General features: G+C 41.2%; 2 protein-coding genes across 2 annotated transcripts in view; one reads left to right on the top strand and one right to left on the bottom strand.

The window, feature by feature from the left end:
* npc1l1 (NPC1-like 1) overlaps window positions 1-4,294 on the top strand; it is a 45,976-nt gene extending 41,682 nt beyond the window's left edge. Inside the window, exons 18-19 of the mRNA XM_039767941.1 lie at window positions 1,094-1,272; window positions 4,199-4,294. Coding sequence (XP_039623875.1) covers window positions 1,094-1,272; window positions 4,199-4,294 — 275 coding nt within the window. The remainder of the gene's footprint in view (window positions 1-1,093; window positions 1,273-4,198) is intronic.
* A 465-nt stretch (window positions 4,295-4,759) lies between these two features.
* sb:cb288 overlaps window positions 4,760-19,744 on the bottom strand; it is a 39,518-nt gene continuing 24,533 nt past the window's right edge. Inside the window, exons 2-5 of the mRNA XM_039768617.1 lie at window positions 19,455-19,509; window positions 18,676-18,759; window positions 6,087-6,171; window positions 4,760-5,822 (exon numbers count right to left, since the gene is read on the bottom strand). Of these exons, the coding sequence (XP_039624551.1) occupies window positions 5,762-5,822; window positions 6,087-6,171; window positions 18,676-18,759; window positions 19,455-19,509 (285 nt within the window). The 3' untranslated portion in view covers window positions 4,760-5,761. The remainder of the gene's footprint in view (window positions 5,823-6,086; window positions 6,172-18,675; window positions 18,760-19,454; window positions 19,510-19,744) is intronic.

The following is a 19,744-nucleotide window of genomic DNA, read 5'->3' as shown; positions in this document are numbered from 1 at the left end:
CATACGTGTTTGTTTTCGTGCACAGGGATATTTTCATAAATGATAGTGTGAATGGAGGTCATTTTCATTTAAAAATACCATTGTTGAATGAAAACATAGCAGTGTGGATGTAATCTAAGAGAGAACATGCATTTGATGTTCCCACATCTCTCTTCTAAAAAGGCCCTATGACCAAACTGAAAGCTAACCTCCGCCTAAGATTAACCAGTAACAGAGATATGAAAGTACAGTATAGACAAACGACTACAGCAGCTACTGACAATACAACTCAAGCAATGCTAACAAAAGCCAATCTGTCCTCCCTTTGCCGTACAGTTTATATTCTCCCTTCCAACGCTCAAGGTTGCTTTTAAAACGTCCGACTCTGCGAAAGACAGGTTTGATCAGCACAGTGGCAGGAAGTACATTTCTGTGATGAAGAGATGTTTCAGTTTTGTTTCATCACAACACATATCTGCACCAGCCACTGGGGGCAGCACCGTCCGTAAAAGACGAGAGGAGTGGACGGCCTTAAAGAACCCAAACCAGGGATCAGTTGCACTTACCAGTTTGGTTGTTTTTGTTTTGCTATGAAAAATATAAAGCTGGAACATTTTTAGAAAATATTTTATAAATTTTATCTTAAAAGTCTAAAGCAAAAGAAGATTAAGAGGTGACATGGTTGAAGTGTTTAAAATTATGAAGGGAATTAGTACCGTGGATTAAGACTGTTATTTTAAAATGAGTTCATCAAGAACACGGGGACACAGTTGGAAACTTGTTAAGAGTAAATTTCACACAAACATTAGGAAGTTTTTCTTTACATAAAGAACGATAGACACTTGGAATAAAGAGAAGACAGTTGGTCTTTCAAAACTGGAGTCAGTGTTTTTTTCAAAAGAATTAGATGGATAGGACTGGTGAACTTCATTGGCCTGTTCTTGTCCAGATTGTTCATATGTCTTACTGTGTAGCCTGGGAAATTATCCTAAATTTCCATTGATTTCCTAAACTACCTTGTCTTCAGTAACAAATCACATCTAGTGACAAGTTTTAAATGCACCTGTGCTTGTGTTATATTACTAAATTAACTTTTGTCTGATTTTCTATTTAGGACCAAATATGAAGAACTCGGTACAACACAAGAAAGAGGTTTCACATGAGGGGCACTTTGTGGATGGAGCTGCGCATGAAACTAGTGCTGGTTATGGGAATGGAACCTTCACACCATATCCAGAAAATGTTCTACCCAATAAGTCCAATTTAAATGGCTCAATAAGCAAAAGCAAGCAAGTAAGTTCGATAAAAACCAGCGCCTGTTAGTGGTGCCTTGATAACTGCAACCAAACCAAGTTTGAATCCAGAATGCTGCCATTAGCCATTCACTCTTATAAACCAATATAAAGTGAATTTGATGCTATGGAAATAAAACCATAGATTGTCCACCAGCTTGTCACAAGATGTTTTTAGGATCCAAGACAAAGACTATAGTAACGGGCCTTGGAAAGTCCCTCAGAGAAAACGATAAAAGGCCATTTGTGTTAACATCTCAAATTGCTGTGAATTTTGCTGACTCTCAGGGTCCACAGCACAGCACTCACAAGCGGAGTCGATACTTGGACTTACTGACTTGTCAGGGTTTAAACTTCTCAATGGTCACATTGTTTGGGTAGCATAAAAAAAAACGCATGCATTTATCTCAGGGAAATAAGTCTTGTGGTGAGGAGAGGCGAGATGGATTAGTTCCTTTAAAAAAGAAAAGTCTGTGACACTCCATGCCTTTCCAAGAAACTGTCAGTGTAAATACAGTCAACAGAACTGAAGGTGCACTTTACGAGACGCCAGAGCAGTCCTCATTGTTATGTAAATGAATGAATGTCAGTATTGAAATATTTAAAATGCTTTAACAAGACCAGACTTGAAGTTCTTAATGTTATGTTACCATTACACAAATTAAAGGCTTGTTTTTATTGAAAAACTCTCAAGTGTAAAATCTTTTATCATCTCCATTAATTTCATGTCATTTTCACCAGCCGATTACCCTAAAAAATGTTTAACATTGTCATCTGCAGTAGTTTTTTCCAAATGCTTTGTTTCAGGGTTTTCTTTATAGTGTTGACAGTACGCACATTCAGCAGAGCATTCTGTACTTCAGTGTGCGGATACGGGGCTTGGGGAGCCTCTACAGTCTCCGATCACGCGTAAAATTATTTAGGCAAGCTAACCAGTGACCATATAGTAATAATGTGCCTTCCGTCTAAACCTCAAACACGGTTTACTCACCTATTTATAAAATTCAGACTAATCACCACTCACTTTTTCCCTCTTCAGCCCCTTTACAATTGTTCCATTTCTTATTTTTAATCTCCATTTAAACTCGCAGATGACAGACTTTTTGCAGTTGCAGTCCAGCCCAGGTTACGGTTCACCATAAATCAAGCAAAACCCGTGCAGTTTAAAACCAAACATTAAAAGGAAAGGACATCTCTTCCATTAGCAGCAGTAACAGTGGTATTTGGGGGGGATTTCACCCCAGTTAAACGTTGTAGATGCCTTTTATAGATTGATGGAGGTTGGATGTGAACCTGGCAACAGAATTGCTCGGTCAGGAATTTTTAAAATTAGACTTGAAAAAACACAATTGTTTTAAATACAATTAACAAGCATCTGCTAACATGGCCGGCCTCCCTCCACTTTCCATTGTGCTGCCTCTCCATCTGAGTGATGCTCTGCTGGAAGCTCTAAGGAGGCAGACAGGAGCTCCCCACCCATCTTCTTGTAGTTTTCCGGTTTGTATTCCAAAGAATATTTGAGGCACGTCACTTTTTTTTCCCCCCTTCAATAAAGAACGGTGCGTATTCTTTTACCATTTGGATTGCCTGTCCCCTGCTATCAACCCAATGTTGCATATTTCTGTAAAATAACATTCAATCAGCAATAAAGTGGCACCTTTGCTACCTTTGAAGTATAAATTCCTGGCTATTTTCAAGGAATAAAGAGAGAAAAAAAAAGTATTGTTTTGAAAGCAAAAAACATATAAAAAAATATATATATATATCTTGGGTTGTTTCTACCTCAACTAACAGTAAGAATGAGGAAGGCTGCCACTGTCTGTTTAAAATATACTTCATATAATACTCGAAGCATATTTATGTACTTAAAGTATTAAAAAAAATTTTTTTCAAAACCTTGAATCTGAAATCTCGTGGAAACAGTTTGTGGTGGAGAAATTCCAATTTTAGAAATGGGTTCAGCACATCTGAAACTTTAAAGTAAACCAATTTTTCTGCATGGAAGAATTTTGGTTTAAGTGGCGAGAAATTAGGAAAGTTGCTGGAATGAAACTCTGCAGCCCCCCCAAGATTTAAATTTGACAGCCGAGCACCACAAGCTCTGGAGTTGATGGGATTCTGAAAAAGTAAAGTCTAGAGGATGGCAGCTCTGTGGGCGATTAGTCAGACAGGAAAGGGAGAAGTGGCAACGAGGATACAAATACTCAAGACAGAAGCGCTTTATGATGCAGGCGTCACTAAATGGACAACGCATCACACCCCTCGTCGGGCTCCACTGCTGCCAATCAAGAACAGGAACAGAAAGGCATCGTCATCTCCCTGTTCTTAGAGACACAGGTACAGTTGGCACCGACCGGTCAAATGAAAACTAGTAAAGCCGTCACCTGGTCTGAGGAGTTTGGACTTCTGCAAATGTCTTAAAGTTGATAACTGGTAACAGTTCTAAAATACAGTACAGGTCCCCAGCTCGGTCCACAAACGCGATGGGGACTTCAGTTTGCTTCAATGGCCTGCGCGGTCCCCAGATGTCAATCCTGCTGAAGTGGAGTTGGAGGTTGGCAGCGTGAAAGTGTGGCTCAAAAAATGCGGCAGAAGCATGTGATGCAGTCAATCCACACCTCAAAGAATTCAATTTGTTTCAGAGGCAAAAACTGTGGTCTTGGAACAAGTCAGGTGGACCTACTAAATCGGCTGCTCTGTAGTTTTTTTGTGTTCCCAAGAATTACTTCTGAATGCTTACAAATCGCTTCCTTTTTTTTGCCCCACGTCTGGCACCTTGTAACTCACCAATACAAGAAAACCCCACACGATCTACTATTCATCTTGATGTCTAGTTATGGGAAATATTGACCTTTTTGGGGGGTCCATCCCCATTTTTGACCCTCTAGACCTGAGAATCCCTCATTTTCGGACCATATTTTGTGCAGAAATTCCATCCTTATGATAGAAAAGAAAAACCAATAGGTGTCTTCAACGAAAACGATCACAAGGATTTTAAGTTCTGCATGTCCCACATCGACTGACCCCGGGGGTTCACCCCCTAAATAGGATATGAGGGGTCAAAGTTACTACTTATCATAAAAATGGCGAACAGAAAGACAGGCATGTGGAGTGTCATTTCATATTTGTGATATCTGATTCTTTACCGGTGGTTCTAGCCCTCTAATAAACACTCCCAAAGTGACAAATTTCAAACATAACCACATGAGGGTATCATTTTAGACTCAAGGTCAGCAGTTACAGATAGGGTGCTAGTTTTTTTTTTTTCCTACTACACTCTAGAAAATATAGACACAGTTTACATTTTAGTAACAGTTTAGTAGTTAAAATGACAGCTACTCGTTTATTATGCATCTTCTGCCTCATGAAGTAAACCATTACATTTCATACAAACACCCCCAATTAAGGCAGCTTATGCTAATTCAGCCATTTTGTTTTTTTCACTCGGTGGCTAGTTAGACCCCCACTCAATAAAGCAAGTTGCACTCTGGGATTTTAGACAAGCTTTAATAAAATCCTCCACGTACAAATGCACACCCAGTCCTGTCCAAACGTTACACAAGTCGTCAAATGCTCCTTCTCCTGCCTTTGTTCTTTGCACGCGAGCACACAAACACAAAGGCGGCTCCCAGTATCCCAGAGTGCCCAGGTGCGTCGTTTCCTGCCACATCACACAAGCTTCTTCTGGGACTGACCAGATGTCCCGCTGCAGCCCACCATCAAGCCCAAGCACACTCTCTCTGGTGCATTCAAGTGTCCACAGTGTTTTGAATGCCGTTCCCCCGCCTGACTGTTCCGACCCACCAGCGAGGTTTCCAAAGGCCATCCACGGTTGGTTAAAAACGGCCTTCTTTACAGACAAAGCTGAAGTGCCAGGAAGGTTGGCGCGGCTTCCCTGATTCCTTATTCAACAACGGCATTCTCCAACCTCCATGAAGCCCGGCCTGTGAATTCAAACTTAGCTTACAGAAATCACATTTTTTCAATCCGCCCCCCTCCTAGACAGGAAACCCAAATGCCAGTAACACACAGGGTGGAGCATGCCGAATCAAAAGAGCAGTGAACTTCGCCACACAATATATAACGGAAGGCTTCACCAGTCAGCCAGCTCCATTAGCCATCACATCAAAAGCCACGTTTTCCTGATTTTGGCTTTCAAATAAAATTTCTGCCCAATGCTAAAATGGCTGGAGCAAATAAACGCGATGAGGCAGTTTATTGTGAAAAGTACCCATAAGACAAACACAGTAGTCAGATCTGTGATCCTCTGTGGTGGAGGGCCCACGAGGGACACCACAGAACGGAGCTACAGAAGTGGCAGGAGCAGATCCCAATGGGCTGAAAAACACCACTGCCCCACCCACTTCGGTCTCCAAAGCCGCACTCCAGGTGGGCCGTGCCCGCCATCTTTACTGCATCGGTCCAACTTCACAAATTCAGCCTCAATGCGCTGCCGGTGGAGGGTCCCAGTCGGCTTTTGTTCTTTGGAATCAACACAGCATCTCTTCGGACGAGACCTTGGGCTGCTTTTTTTTAATTTTCTTCTTCTTTCTGAAATTTTGCAGAAGTAGAATTATTAAAAGACGGCAGAAAAATAATCCTTCGTAAAGTGAGATTATTTGAACTCATTTCAGTTCATTTTTTTCCTCTTTTTATCAATTTCTAAAACATTGAGCATTGAAATGGTGGTGTCCGGTTGTTTGATTTAATAAAATGTTTGGATAAACTTAATGGACGTTCAGCATGATGCCAACCAACACCCAACCGCACAAAATAAACTGACCGGCACAACACGAATCACACAGATGGGCTTACCTGCTTGCACCTGCCACCATGCACTTCCATAAGATGGCATACAACAAGAGGAGGAAGCCAATAAAGACAGCGGCTGCTATTCCAGCTAGGAGAAGACATAAAAGGAACAAACACAACATACTTGAGTAAGGGCTTCTTGTTTTATTTCATTTCCAATGTGAAAGAACAATGAGACTTAGGGGTCACATTTTGGGGATTTATAGTTATTGCACATAAGGTGTTTGGTATGCTATCTACATTAAAATATAGCATCTATCTTAGGAGTATAAAAGGGTTAATAAATGTCAGGGAGGGGGATATCAGGAAACCAGATAAAGATCAAGTGAACAACAAAGAACAATGTGGTCCTGGGTGAGGGCCGACTATCATGTAACTCAGTAAGACTTGACAGACGTCACACACACAGGAACTCGAGAATTACTGGAAAGTATTGTGATAACCAAGAATGTTGTAGAAATGGTTACACTCTGTGCTAGAAACATGTCTTTTAACCAATCCGAGTAAATATTCAGATGGTGCAAGCCAACAAACCAATCAGAGTAAACGTCATTACATTAATTAAGGACTGTTATGCAAATTCGGTCATTTATAAATATAGGGTGGTCTAGATCTAATTATGCAATTTTCATTACGCTATAACTTACATAGAGAATTCACAAAAAACTTGGAAAAGTGGGACATTACATGGAAAAATCAGTGAATTAATTCAATGCAAGTCCATTTTTGTTCATTATATTCAAGATATTTAAAACAATTCTTTTGTCTTGTATTGTTTTCCTGCATTGCATTAAAAGTTGCAGAATTAGATCTGGACCACCCTATATAGTGTTCTTTTTACTTTGTGGTCATTCCATCACCTACTGCTTCATGAAGAGAAATAAAAGGTGCAATGGACAAGCTTCCTCCTGCCTGGTTCTTTAGGCTGATTATTAATAGATATATACTTAAGGTAACAATTTCTTCCACACCATAAAAAATCCCCAAAAGCTAAAACTTGAAAATGTTGGAATTCACAGCACAACATGTGGATGGGCCAACAACCCAAAGCAGCAGAGCTTCACCTTTGAGCCTGAGGCACACGCCTTTTGAAAGCAGGCCCGACTTCTGCTTCTTCTGATGATGAGATGTGCCAGTCAAGACCAACACCATGATGTCCATTCACTGCCACCACACCTGATGTGACCAGAGCAGCCAAGCACAGACTTCACGGTCACATCTTCAACTAAACAACAAAATGATAAAAGAACATGCTAAATTGTGTAAGGGTGGTCAGGATGAGCCAAAGCAGGCAGAACAGATCATTGATCTGGAAGGGGGTCTCTCTCTCTCTCTCTATAAATTGCCTTTCCCAAGATTTCTTCCATTTTTTCCCCTCTTACAAGGGTCTTTGTTTTGGGAATTTTTCCTGTCTTCTTAGGGAGTCAAAGCTGGGGGGCTGTCCTGTTAAAGCCCATTGCAGCATTCCTTGTGTGATTTTGGGCTGTACAAGAAATAAATTGTTGTTGTGCTTAAAAAGTATGAACTGCAAGTCATCAGCACCATAAGTGAGTTGGCACAGCAGCAGGGAGCACACGGCAGGCTAGAAGGGCGTTAATGCAGATGCAGTCACTCATGGTATTCAGAAAGTTGAGCTATCTTCTAAGCTCTTTAGTTCTTTGCTCCTACTTGAGCTCAGAATGCTCAAACATCAACACATTGACCTGTCCACACTCCTAGGTGGTCATTTAAATAACACAGACATTTGTCTCTCTTCTGGCCATTGTCCACACTAACTCACTGCTTTCACCCCATGAAAATGGATGCTAAAAAAATTAAAGAAAAAAATAAATAACTTGTGCATAAAATTTATGAGCAATTTACCTTTATAAATCTCAATAAATGTGTCCCCCATGAATCTTAGATACTCAATTGATGATCCAGGGGTTGAGATATTCCACAAAGCATCAAGCGGCGTAAAGAAATGACACATGATCAGCAATTGAGGGGTTTGGGGGAATTGAGATCCCCATGAAGGAACAAGTGCTGACACGTCGCTAAGCGCTGAAGCCCAGTCAGCGACACAGCTTAAATTGCTGCGCTACTGCCAGGACCGCCAGCAGGAGAGATGGGCCGAGTGTAAGCAGCAAGTGTTGCATCCAATTCAGCATCTCTAGTGCCGGTCTGGCAAACACATCAATCAGACAGCGAAATTCGTGACGCTTCATGATCAGTGCTTGCACTGAAATCAATACTTGACCATGAATCACTGCAAGGTTCAAATTACATTCTCTTAAAAAAAACAGATTCACTCCGCCAGCAGCAAGGAACCCACGAGGATGCGCACCTATGCGGTTCAATCACAATTTTGCTCGTAATGCAGGAGGACTAACTCATAAATGACAGCACACCGCAAGACACCACGATAAAGTCAGACAACACACCTTGCTCAAATCTGGTGAATCGCAACGCTGCCTTCTTTGTTGCACCCCCTGAAATGTCATCTCCACACCCCTGGTTGGGAACCAACACTTTAGGTGGATATGCTGCACCCTGTCAGCAGCCTCCAGTCACAAGCACCAGTGTCAGGAGGCCACTTTCCTGGCAGAACGATACGAGTTGGTTTTATGTGCTAGCTGAAGTCGCGTGATCTTACTGTGTGCTCCCTGCCTGAATCTTCAGCTCAGCTTCACCCTAACTTGACGAAGAAAGAAACGGAGAATCTGGAGACAAAGCGGAGAAACTGCTTTTTGTAAAGAATTACAAGCCATTAATGTTAAGTTAAACATAAAAGTCACATTACCACCTTCTTCCGATTTAAGATTTGATTTATTTCAATAAGGGCATAACCTTTTGTTTTAATGACTGCTACAATTACAATTGTAATGTGGTAAAAACTAACTACAGTCGACCCTTGACATACGACCGACCTGACATGCGAACAACTTGATTTATGATCAAAATTTTTGTTTTGATTTACGACCAACATCTTGTGTTGCGACCCAAATGCGGTCACGTGTATCCGCTTGTACGATTGTAAACAAACAGCCGAGAGCGTTCGTAAGCGGCAGTCGGAGCCCAGATACATGTGTTTGTGGACGGAATTTCGGTCAGTGTAGTGATTTCTCTCTCTATATATATATATATATATATATATATATATATATAACTAACTAAGATCATGGCAAGCAAGACGCATAATTGCTAAGGAAGGAAGAGACGGTAACAAAGGTAAAGAAAGAGATTGTTAAGGGATGTTAGCTAGTGGGCTGTCGCGCACATGATGATGTCATCAGGCTGAGTCAGCACCGGCTTGCTTTGGAGTGCATTATTACAGCAGTTTACAACACGACCAGCTTTGAACGGAGTGCTCGACTACTGTCATTATTAACTTGAGAAACAGCGATCACAATCGAAACGAAGAAGGAAATTGTTCGGAAATATGAGAGTGGCGTTCGTGACCGATCTCGCTAATATGTACAACATGTCGAAATCCACCATCGCGACAATTTTACAAAGAAAAGATTTGCATAAGGAGGCTCCTTCTAAATAATAACCACCTTTCGTTTCATTCTCCTCCTCCTCCCTTCCTGTAACCCAAAGATGTCAAATTAAATGGTGAGTACAGTATGAAATTGTTGTTTCTGGTAGGCTAGGCACTTTTTATAACTTTTTGGTTAGTACATTAGAAATATTATTGGTGTTTTGGTAAATTATGTGCATTATACAACCCTTTTTTATCATTGTAAGTGTTGCTGTGGGAAGTTCGGAGCACATTATGGGTATTTCCATTATTTCTTATGGGAAAAATAGTCTTGACTTACAACCAACTTGAGTTACAACCAGCCCTCTCGAACGAATTGAGTTCGTAAGTCAAGGGTCCACTGTATTTTACTTCTGGTTGGATGGATTTTTTTTCCTGTAAAATATACAATTTGGTTTGTTAAACACACACTTTAATTGGAGATGTTCATCAATACCTGCACATATGTGGAATAAACCCAAGTCCATAAAACTTATTGTTCATGGTACGACTAGTATCACACAAAACATCAACTTCAAGTACTTCAAAAACCATAACCAATTTAAATAATTCGTAATATTTTTGCTTTGCTCATTAAAAAACATAGTGCAGCTAGGTTACGACGTTCTGTTATATCAGCCTTGTTGTGATGCTACTCAGGCCAAAATAAACTTTCTGGATGTTGTATGCAAGTTTTACTTTGATGTTGAATCAATGTATTATAAGAGTAAATTGCACTAAAGCACACCTCTAACCCAACTTCAACTGGTGGCTGCCTGGTGCTAACTGCTGCGCCGACTGCCTCAGCTGCTGATCCCCACACAGTTCTCTAAGGTGCTTCTGGGATACATCAGTCCTGCAGGGTGAAGGTGGAAAGAGTAGCACTAGGTAGATTATTACGTCAAAGACAGTGACTAAGGGTGATAGTTATTAAATATTCTGTCTAATGTAATGCTTTGGTTAGTTGATAAAATTGTAATCTTTTAATCTATAAAGAAGCTGCAAAGAACAAAAAAAAAAATTTAACAGCTTTCTGCTACCTTCGGTTAATGCAAGGTAGATTAGAAATTAGCTTAGGATGTTACACTTTTTAAATATTAATTGTTAATTTAACCCTCATATTTCAATATAAAAAACTAGCTGTGTAAGCCTGTGCTGTAAAAAGTTGGGGATTCTAGAAACATTTGAAATCATCAGAAATTTTAAATGTAGAGATGTCAGCTAATTGAAGGGAACTACTCTGGGCGTCTCTGCCCTAGGAAGATTCACTTTGCGGACATGCTTGCATCACTTGTGTATTAGAGGCGGGAGGAAAAGTAAAAGGGATACCGTTTTGCAGATGTTAGTGGCTAAGCGACTTTTTCTTCTGAGGTTTCGTTTTGCTGACATGCTGGCCCCGCTTGTGTTATTAGCAGCTAAGCGAGTTTGTTTCCTCGGAGGTGGAGCCATCACCCCAGCTCCACCTCTTACTTCCGGGCTGGACAGACACACAGACTTCCTTGCGTAGACATTTATATATGACAAAAGAATATTTATACGATTGCAGGACATGTCAACGCACAGCCAGGCCACTCTGAGTCAATATGAAGTGGTTGGTCATATTAAGCTAAATGTAAGAAACCTGCGACTACTGTGAAAGGCACATGCAGACGGTCCTTAGGGTGGAGCTGAAGTCCACCTCAGGAGCCACGAGACTGTCCTGCGTTATAGCGGACTTGTTTGTCATGGGCTGGCCAGTACATCGATGTTATGGCTGGGCTACTGGAAATCTGAACCGCAAGGTGAAAAATGTGACGAGAGGACTTTAGTCCCATTATCTGCAGCTTTCTGGTTAGCCATTTCATAAGTGCGGTTACAATTTTCTTGGAGTGTATCCTGAACAGTGCGGCACATTATGGAAAGCACAGAAACTTTGTGAAAGATTTTTTAATGAGGTCTGGTAGTTGTGTCATTTCATTTGCTTCTGTACAACACTATATGGTTAGTGCCATCACCGATGCTCCTTCTCATGCGTGTCCTCATAAAGTCTGCTTCTCCATCTCTTTCGCGATTACTGAGGCGCCTTTGAAGGGAGGCAGTGTCTGCAGTTTATACTTCACGCTCAGAACACATACACGCACGCATCATGGCTGCCACGCATTCCCAGAATTCATTTGATGTGTCCTCTGAGCATGTCCTCAGAAATTAACGTTGCAATATCAGGAAAAACGTCAGGGGTGGGGGGCACAGTGTGATTAAGTCGGAATATGACGTCAGAGTCTCTGTTCACTATCTACATGCAACAGAAAGCCATACAGATCCTCCACGATCGATGTGTGTGCTTCCATCGTAATGACATGATGCATTTTAAAGATCTCATATACCATCTTTGCCATCTTTTTTTTTTTTTTGGACCTTCAAAATGCCACCAGAAGGTATGGTGGCATATTTGAGCCACGGAGAAAAAAAAACACCTTAGGGACACAGTTAAAAGGTCTATTTTATGATTAATGTGGAAATTTCAGCTTAAAATTCAAATTGTCCACTTCAGTCTTGTAGTTTATTTTATCATTGAAGTAGACCATCGTAAACGTCATCTTAAAACCGACCCAGTTGTTAATCGCCATGTGCTTCAGGGCTTCCTCCTGATCTGACAGCAGCGGCAAGCAGAGCACATTAAATTTATGATATTCCAGCTCTCTGCACATTTACAATCCTTAGATTTATACTTGAGATCATTTTCATGATGAAATACTTTAATGCATGTATATCACATTTTACAGATAAATTGTTAACTTCATTTAAACAACAAATGCTCCTGTTTCCTTCCAAAGATATGCAGGTTTGGGGATTTGGTGATTCTAAAACAACGCTAGTGTGTGTTTGTATTAATCTTGCGATGAGCGGACGTCCTGTCCAGGGATTGTTTCTGCCTTGTGCCCAATGCTTGCTGGAATGGGCGATCCCTGGATTGATGGATTTAATCATTAAACATCCTTTTCAGAGATATTACGGTAAGGTGTCCTCAGAACTTAATGGAGGTTTCAGGCAATCCACAACACAGCGAAGCCGAACCTGTTCTCTCCGTGACAATATCTCACACTGCCAGCTGGTTGAATCTTCCAGATTTACGCAAAGTATGCGCGCAAGTATAAACTGTACAACGCTTGCACAGCAGTAGCGTCCACAGGTGCACACGTCACTACGCGTGAAGTATGAACCCTGATCTTCGTGCCTCTCGCACTCGTACTTTATCTTTCGATTGCATCATCAAATCCCAACTGACCAATCAAGTCAGGGGGACTGAGGGACTGGACACACAGACCTTAAAGTGTTTTATTATATAGCAGATAAATGTATTTCTGTATACGTTTAATAAAGTATTTTTGTGTGATGTACATGATTTTGTGTTTTGTATAATTTATAACTTTTAAAGATCTACAACATCCTGGGTATTATGTTATTATGGGAAAAAAAAATTCAATAGAACTTCAACAGAATCCTGATGTTTATGGGCTCCGCCTGAATTATCCATATGACACATTGGAGCGGACGTGGCATAAATCAGAAATGTGAAGCAGCTTCTTCGATCTCAATCTGTGCAACTCTAGTTCCAAGTTTGGAATCGCACTCTGCCATTAAGCAGTGATTGAGCATTACCCCAAGACTTTGGACCCCGCTTTTTTGTTAACAAATTCACTTCCTAAGGGGCTTGGCAGGCTATCATGGCAGCACTGGGTGCAAATCCTGGACTGGGCACCAGACTACCTTGGTGCACACTTACTCATACATGTGCCAGCACCTAGAATTTGACAAAAAAGCCCCTCATGTACCAGGCATCTTTTAAAACAAAGCCCACCTTCTTAAAGCCAGAATATTTTTCTTAACCTACAATATATTTTAGAAAAACCATGTCCCAATAGTAAGGTGGTTAAAAAATAAATTAAAAAGCTGATTTAATTAAATCCATGGCGACATTATAAACTTTGATAAATAAAGGCCATTCATTTGGATTGTATGAAAATTGCTATGATAACAACAGAAAAAGACACCTAGCTTAGCAGAGAGTGAAATATTATTCATAAACTGCTCATCATATTAAAATTATGACTTCTTCGGCTTTCAAAAGAAAGGGAAAAAGGGTTCCCAGGAAATTGTGTAAATGTTGACATCAGGACCTTGGAAGAACATCTGCGTGGGTGTGAAGGCTGAGGTGAGCCAAAACATTCTGATTCAGACATTCCAGACTCCCTATCAGCAGAACACACAGCACCAGACACACGTCAAGGTCCCACAGTGCTGACATCTCCTCCACTGTAAGTTCTGTCTAAAAACACAAACCATTAGCCACAAACTCAACTGCCAAGGCAAAAACCACATTAAGCCCACTGCTGGACTCTCCTATCTCAGCATTAAAACGACCAGCGTCCTTAATAAGAACCACCCAGTAGAACTTCACCTGGCTGCCGGGGAGCAAAGGCAGACCTCATAGGGGTCCCAAGGGGAGAAGCTTACATTAAAAAGGTCCATTTATCTTGGGAATCTCTCTAACGCAGCTGCAATCATCTCGGAGAAACTGGAAGGTTTTGCTGGGTGTGAGTGGCTCGGAGGTCACAGGGTGTGGAGCTGAGTGACCTTGCATCAGGCTCAGACAGACAGACAGACACACACCACAAAGTGTTTGTTCAGGCTCAGACAGAAAAAAATCCCAAGTGTACAAGGAATAAAAAACCTGCACTGCATATATGTGGTTACTGGGCAAGTTTACATCAAGGGAATGACACAAGAAACCAGAAAGGACAACTCACTTGTTTTTTCTGTAACACTGCAAACTGCCACACTTGGCACTTCTACTAAATACAGCAAGAATTCTCACTGTCATTATTATCCTATGTGTAAAGATGTAATACAGCAACAAGGCCACTAGGGGGCAATGTCTGACTTCAGCCATAGAAGACATTTTTCAAATATTTTGGAAAAACGAGTCGGTGCTTGCACAAAGGAAACTGCAACGTGAGAAAAACGTCTGACTGATACGATAACTCAAAAAGAACGACTCCGCTGCACCAATATCTGCAAGGTGGGGGGTTCTTGTTTACTTGGGCCTGGCTTGGTCCCCACATGTATGCAATGCCACAAGCATGGTCTCAACCCCAAATCCCCTCAACTGGATCCAACTGGTACATTAAAAAGTGCGCAAGGGGGTGCAGGTCTCCCTGAACACTAATGAGGGCTGAACCATAGTGAGGTACACTCCAAGACAAACCGTGAGCAGCAGCGACACCGTTCTGTTAGAGTTTTGATACAGTATTTCAGAATCAAAGAGGACAGCAGAAAGCAATTTTAACTTTCAGTCAGATGTCTTCTATTATAGTTAAATATTGAAGACTTTGCAACATAAAAGGATTATAAAATGAACAATTAATGTCTTTAGAATTTGACCATACAATTAATGTTCTCTTAGCTTAACTGTAAATGTGTGTATATATCCTTCCTACACAGATCTTCCATTAGAATACAAAGACTTTTTTTTTTTTTTTTTTTATTTATGCCCCAAAAACGTACACACCTATACTGGGGTCAAGATCAAATGAACGCAAAATTCACAGAAAACTGAGAATAGCAGACAACCGGACAGAAACAGACATCTGACAGACACAAAGACAACAGGACTGGAGGAAGAAACATCGGCAAAGGTTCAGAGTGAGCTGGAGATATCCAGGAGAACTGAAGGGAGAAAGACATATTTGGACACCAGTAGACTTTAAAAATATTTAGATAAGCGAGGTGCATTCATCTTCTTCTTTAAGCTGCTCCCGATAGAGGGTGCCACAGCAGATGATCTTTTTCCATATCTTCCTGTCCTCTACATTTTGCTTTGTCACACCCATCACCCGCATGTCCTCTCTTGCTACATGCATAAACCTCCTCTTAGGCCTTCTTCCCTGGCAGCTCTATCCTTAACATCCTTCTCCCAATATACTCAGCATCTCTCCTCTGCACATGTCCAAACCAACGCAATCTCGCCTCTCTGACTTTGTCTCCCAACCATCCAACCTGAGCTGACCCTCTAATGTACTCATTTCTAATCCTGTCCATCCTTGTCACACCCAATGCAAATCTTAACATCTTTAACTCTGCCACCCCCAGCTCTGTCTCCTGCTTTCTGGTCAGTGCCACCGTCTCCAAACCATAAAACATAGCTGGTCTCACTACTGTCCTGTAGACCTTCCCTTTCACTCTTGCTGATACCCGTCTGTCACAAATCACTCCTGACACTCTTCTCCACCCATTCAACCCTTCCTGCACTCTCTTCTTCACCTCTCTTCCACAATCCTCATTACTCTGTACTGTTGATGCCAAGTATTTAAACTCACCCACCTTCGCCAACTCTACTCCTTGCATCCTCACTATTCCACTGACCTCCCTCTCATTTACACACATGTATTCTGTTTTGTTCCTACTGACTTTCATTCCTCTCCTCTCTAGAGCATATCTCCAACTCTCCAGGGTCTCCTCAACCTGCTCCCTACTATTGCTACAGATCACAATGTCATCAGCAAACATCATAGTCCACGGGGACTCCTGTCTAATCTCGTCTGTTAACCTGTCCATCACCATTGCAAATAAGAAAGGGCTCAGAGCTGATCCCTGATGTAATCCCACCTCCATGTTGAATGCATCCGTCGCTCCTACCGCAGACCTCACCACTGTCACATTTCCCTCGTACATATTCTGTACAACTCTTACATACTTCTCTGCCACACCCGACTTCCTCATACAATACCACAGCTCCTCTCGAGGCACCTTGTCATATGCTTTCTCCAGGTCCACAAACTAAGGCAGGGGTGGGTAATGTCTGTCCTGGAGGGCCACAGTGGCTGCAGGTTTTCATTCCAACCAAACTGCTAAACTAGAAATCAATCCTTGCCGGTTTCAGACCTTATTTCATTTTATGGCTTGTTAGTCTGCACTTAGGTTCTTATATCATAGATTTTTTTCCCTTTCCAAATACAACTTCCAAATGATTTGAAGCCTAAAACGGATCATTTTCAGACTGTCATATTTTTCTCTTAAATGTTTTATTAATTCAAACAGTGCATAATGAATCCACTACGGTGTTAATGAAAACATGTTAGATGGAGAACTGTTGGCTCCTTTGTCATTTGCATCTTATTGCTAATAAGAAGCCATTAAAAACAGTGAATGTAGCTGTTTAAGTGTGGTGAACCTTAACAAGTGAGACCACTAAAATGAAGCAACAAAATGTCACTTGAGCAGCAAGTGCTTCATCAGCAATAACTGACTTCTGATTAAGAAACTGGGTTGGAACAAAAATGTCCTCCAGGACCGACACTGTCCACCTCTGAACTAAGACATAAACACCGTTTTTATTTTATCTGGAGAGAGTACAGAAGTTTGGAAGACAGGTTTAGAAAGAACTGAAGCTTCTAAGAGAGACATATGGGGAAACTATACGTAATGAAGCACCTACAGGTAAGAATGAGCGTTTTTATCCGTGCCCATGCAGCAGCAGGAAGCTACAGTCATAATTATGCAGCTAAAAGTGGGATCATGGCGTAGCTTCAGAAGCTCAATTATAGATGCTGGAGTCAGCCTATGACATACAGTATAAAGAGAATAGGAGCCTAAACAAATCATATTATATACACTTGAACCATTTTTAATAATGAAATACATAAGTGACTATTTGATGGAACAGATTATCAAGTAGACAAAATATTTAGGCAACTTGTGGTAAGGTCTTAAAGCCCCTCAAAATAACCCCACAGTGTTTGTGATGCGCCTATCTGAGAATGCTGTCAAGATTACACATTAAGCCAAGTCCCCTCCATGCACACATCTGATCGTTATTAGAAATGGGGCACACCAACTCCGATGATGCTAGGACCCAGTACATTTTCAGAAGTAGACGACAACGGTAAGACGTCAAACAGTAGACATGGTAACACATGCATGGGTGAGAAGGGCCAACACTACAAATATTGACTCTTTGCATAAACTTAATGTAATTGTCAATAAAAGCCTTTGAAAGTCATGAAATGTTTGTAATTATACTTCAGTATACCATAGAAACATCTGACAAAAAAAATCTAAAAACGCTGAATCAGCAAACTTTGTGAAAACCAATACTTGCGTCACTCTCAAAACCTTTGGCCATGACTGTACATACTTGTTCAGCAGTATATTCTTACATTTCTATTGAACATTACAATAAGGGGATACAACTTCATTTTCATGCTTGGGGACTGGGGTGTATTAAAGTTGTTAATACGGTAAAGCCAGTGCTACAAATCAAGCCTCAGCACCGGACACTTTTGTTGTGTGATCTGTAAAGGTAAAAGGCATGACATTACAACCTTCAAAAAATGTGCAACACAATTTTAGAAAACAGCTGGCATAAATATCTTGAAGGATAGAAGACACCTATGCCAGTGTACACTTATACCATTCTGACAGAGTTGTCACATGTATTTCAGATGGTCACCATTCAGGCTCACCGACAATTCCACCCCGGGACGAGAGGGGGCGCTGGTGCTAATCTGCTCGTCCCTTCCCTCCACCGTGGCGAGAACACGCTCAGTGAGGGCAGGTGACTCCGCCTTCCCGGTCCACCACCTGCAAGTTCAGAGGCTACCAGAAGGAAGTGTCACTCTATGATCTGAGCACCCCACAGGACGGACCTCCTAAGCCTCGAGAGGTGATCTACTTTTCGTCCGTTTATATCTGCACCGTACAATGCCTGTTTATTTTGATGTTAAGAAAAGCCTTTGGGGAATTCAACAAGGATGACCAGGGTTGTGCCCCAACGCAGCTTGTCATTCCCCACTCGAGCACGCTGTATAAACACAGTTGCTGCTACAGGAGTATTTACAAGGAAACCTGCAATAATTGAAATGTCATTAACAATTTTGCTGGTGTTCTAATTTGCAAATGTCATCATGAGTGTTTACTGTTTTTCAAAGTTTTTCTATAGCAAGCATTTGCAGCTGAATTGTCATCTATTACTTTAAGTAGTAAAGAAAATATGAAATTCATAATCAAACAAGAGCTGAGAAGAAGGTAATTTGTAAATTGTTAACAGCCTACCTGGAATGATGCCGCTACCCCTAGCCATCTCATCCTTGCTGCTGGTAGGCTTTGTTGGAAGCCACTTGGTGTGCTCAGTGGAGCCTGACAATGAAAACACAGGAGCCGCACAGACGGTGTTTAACATGCAAAACAGAGCATTGACAGGAACAGTGAAAAAAATAACAAGAGCAGCTAGTTAGGAACACAAGTGAGAACAGTCAAAACAGTCTCCATGTCATTTACCTTAAGACAGCCGAACAAGGGCCACACATTACCATATGCTCCACTAGGCGCAGACTTGTTTAGCCTTGAAAGTGTGACGTTAGGCCAAGTAAGGAGGAAGATATAAACAAGGAAAAGGCAGCACTAAAGCAATGATTACAGACACAAACAATGACCACATAGTTTTTCCACAACATCTGAGCACATATAATCATATATCTGGATTAGCAGTTAAGCACTTAAAAAAAAAAAAATAATGCAGTAAGGGAATATGCCTGAATCAAATGGCCATGCTGTCAGCAATCCCGAGGATCACTTATCAGCACAGCCTCTCTGTAGCCGAATATCAAGCAACTGTAAAAATTCATTCGCTTAGCAAATTTAAGCATCTAAATTTGAAGAGTAACGTTTCAATCTGATGCACGTCAACAGTAAAGAAATTGCTCTTCATGGAGCAATGGAAACGAAAACAAAAATGTCCGCTCCCTTCAATTATCTGAGTCAGCAGCATCTCTCACACCCTGCCTGCCAAACCAATAAAAGGCCAAAATGTGTGGGGGTTATTGTACACTCACCATTGCTGATCCCGGAGAGGCCAAGCGAGCGCCAAGTGAGGTCCTGTGGTGAACTCTGAGAAAGCAAGAATAAGAAAAAAAAAATGAGGCAAGGCAGTCTGTATAAAAGGAGCTTATGCTGTTTAAATGTTTTAAAGTAAAAAAATTCCAATCAAACAAAAAACGGAAAAATGACACTGTGTGTACAAATGAACGACAGTGGATAGAGAAACCAAGGGGAGGGTAATGTCTGGGCAGCAATGGGCACACACCAAAAATGGTACAATGTTAATTTAGCGAGTTTCACACTT

Source organism: Polypterus senegalus, chromosome 11 (assembly GCF_016835505.1).
Source record: "Polypterus senegalus isolate Bchr_013 chromosome 11, ASM1683550v1, whole genome shotgun sequence".
Classification (NCBI taxonomy): Eukaryota; Metazoa; Chordata; class Cladistia; order Polypteriformes; family Polypteridae; genus Polypterus; species Polypterus senegalus.
The sequence above is the reverse complement of the archived record's forward strand: the minus strand, read 5'-3'. Positions and strand labels throughout refer to the sequence as shown.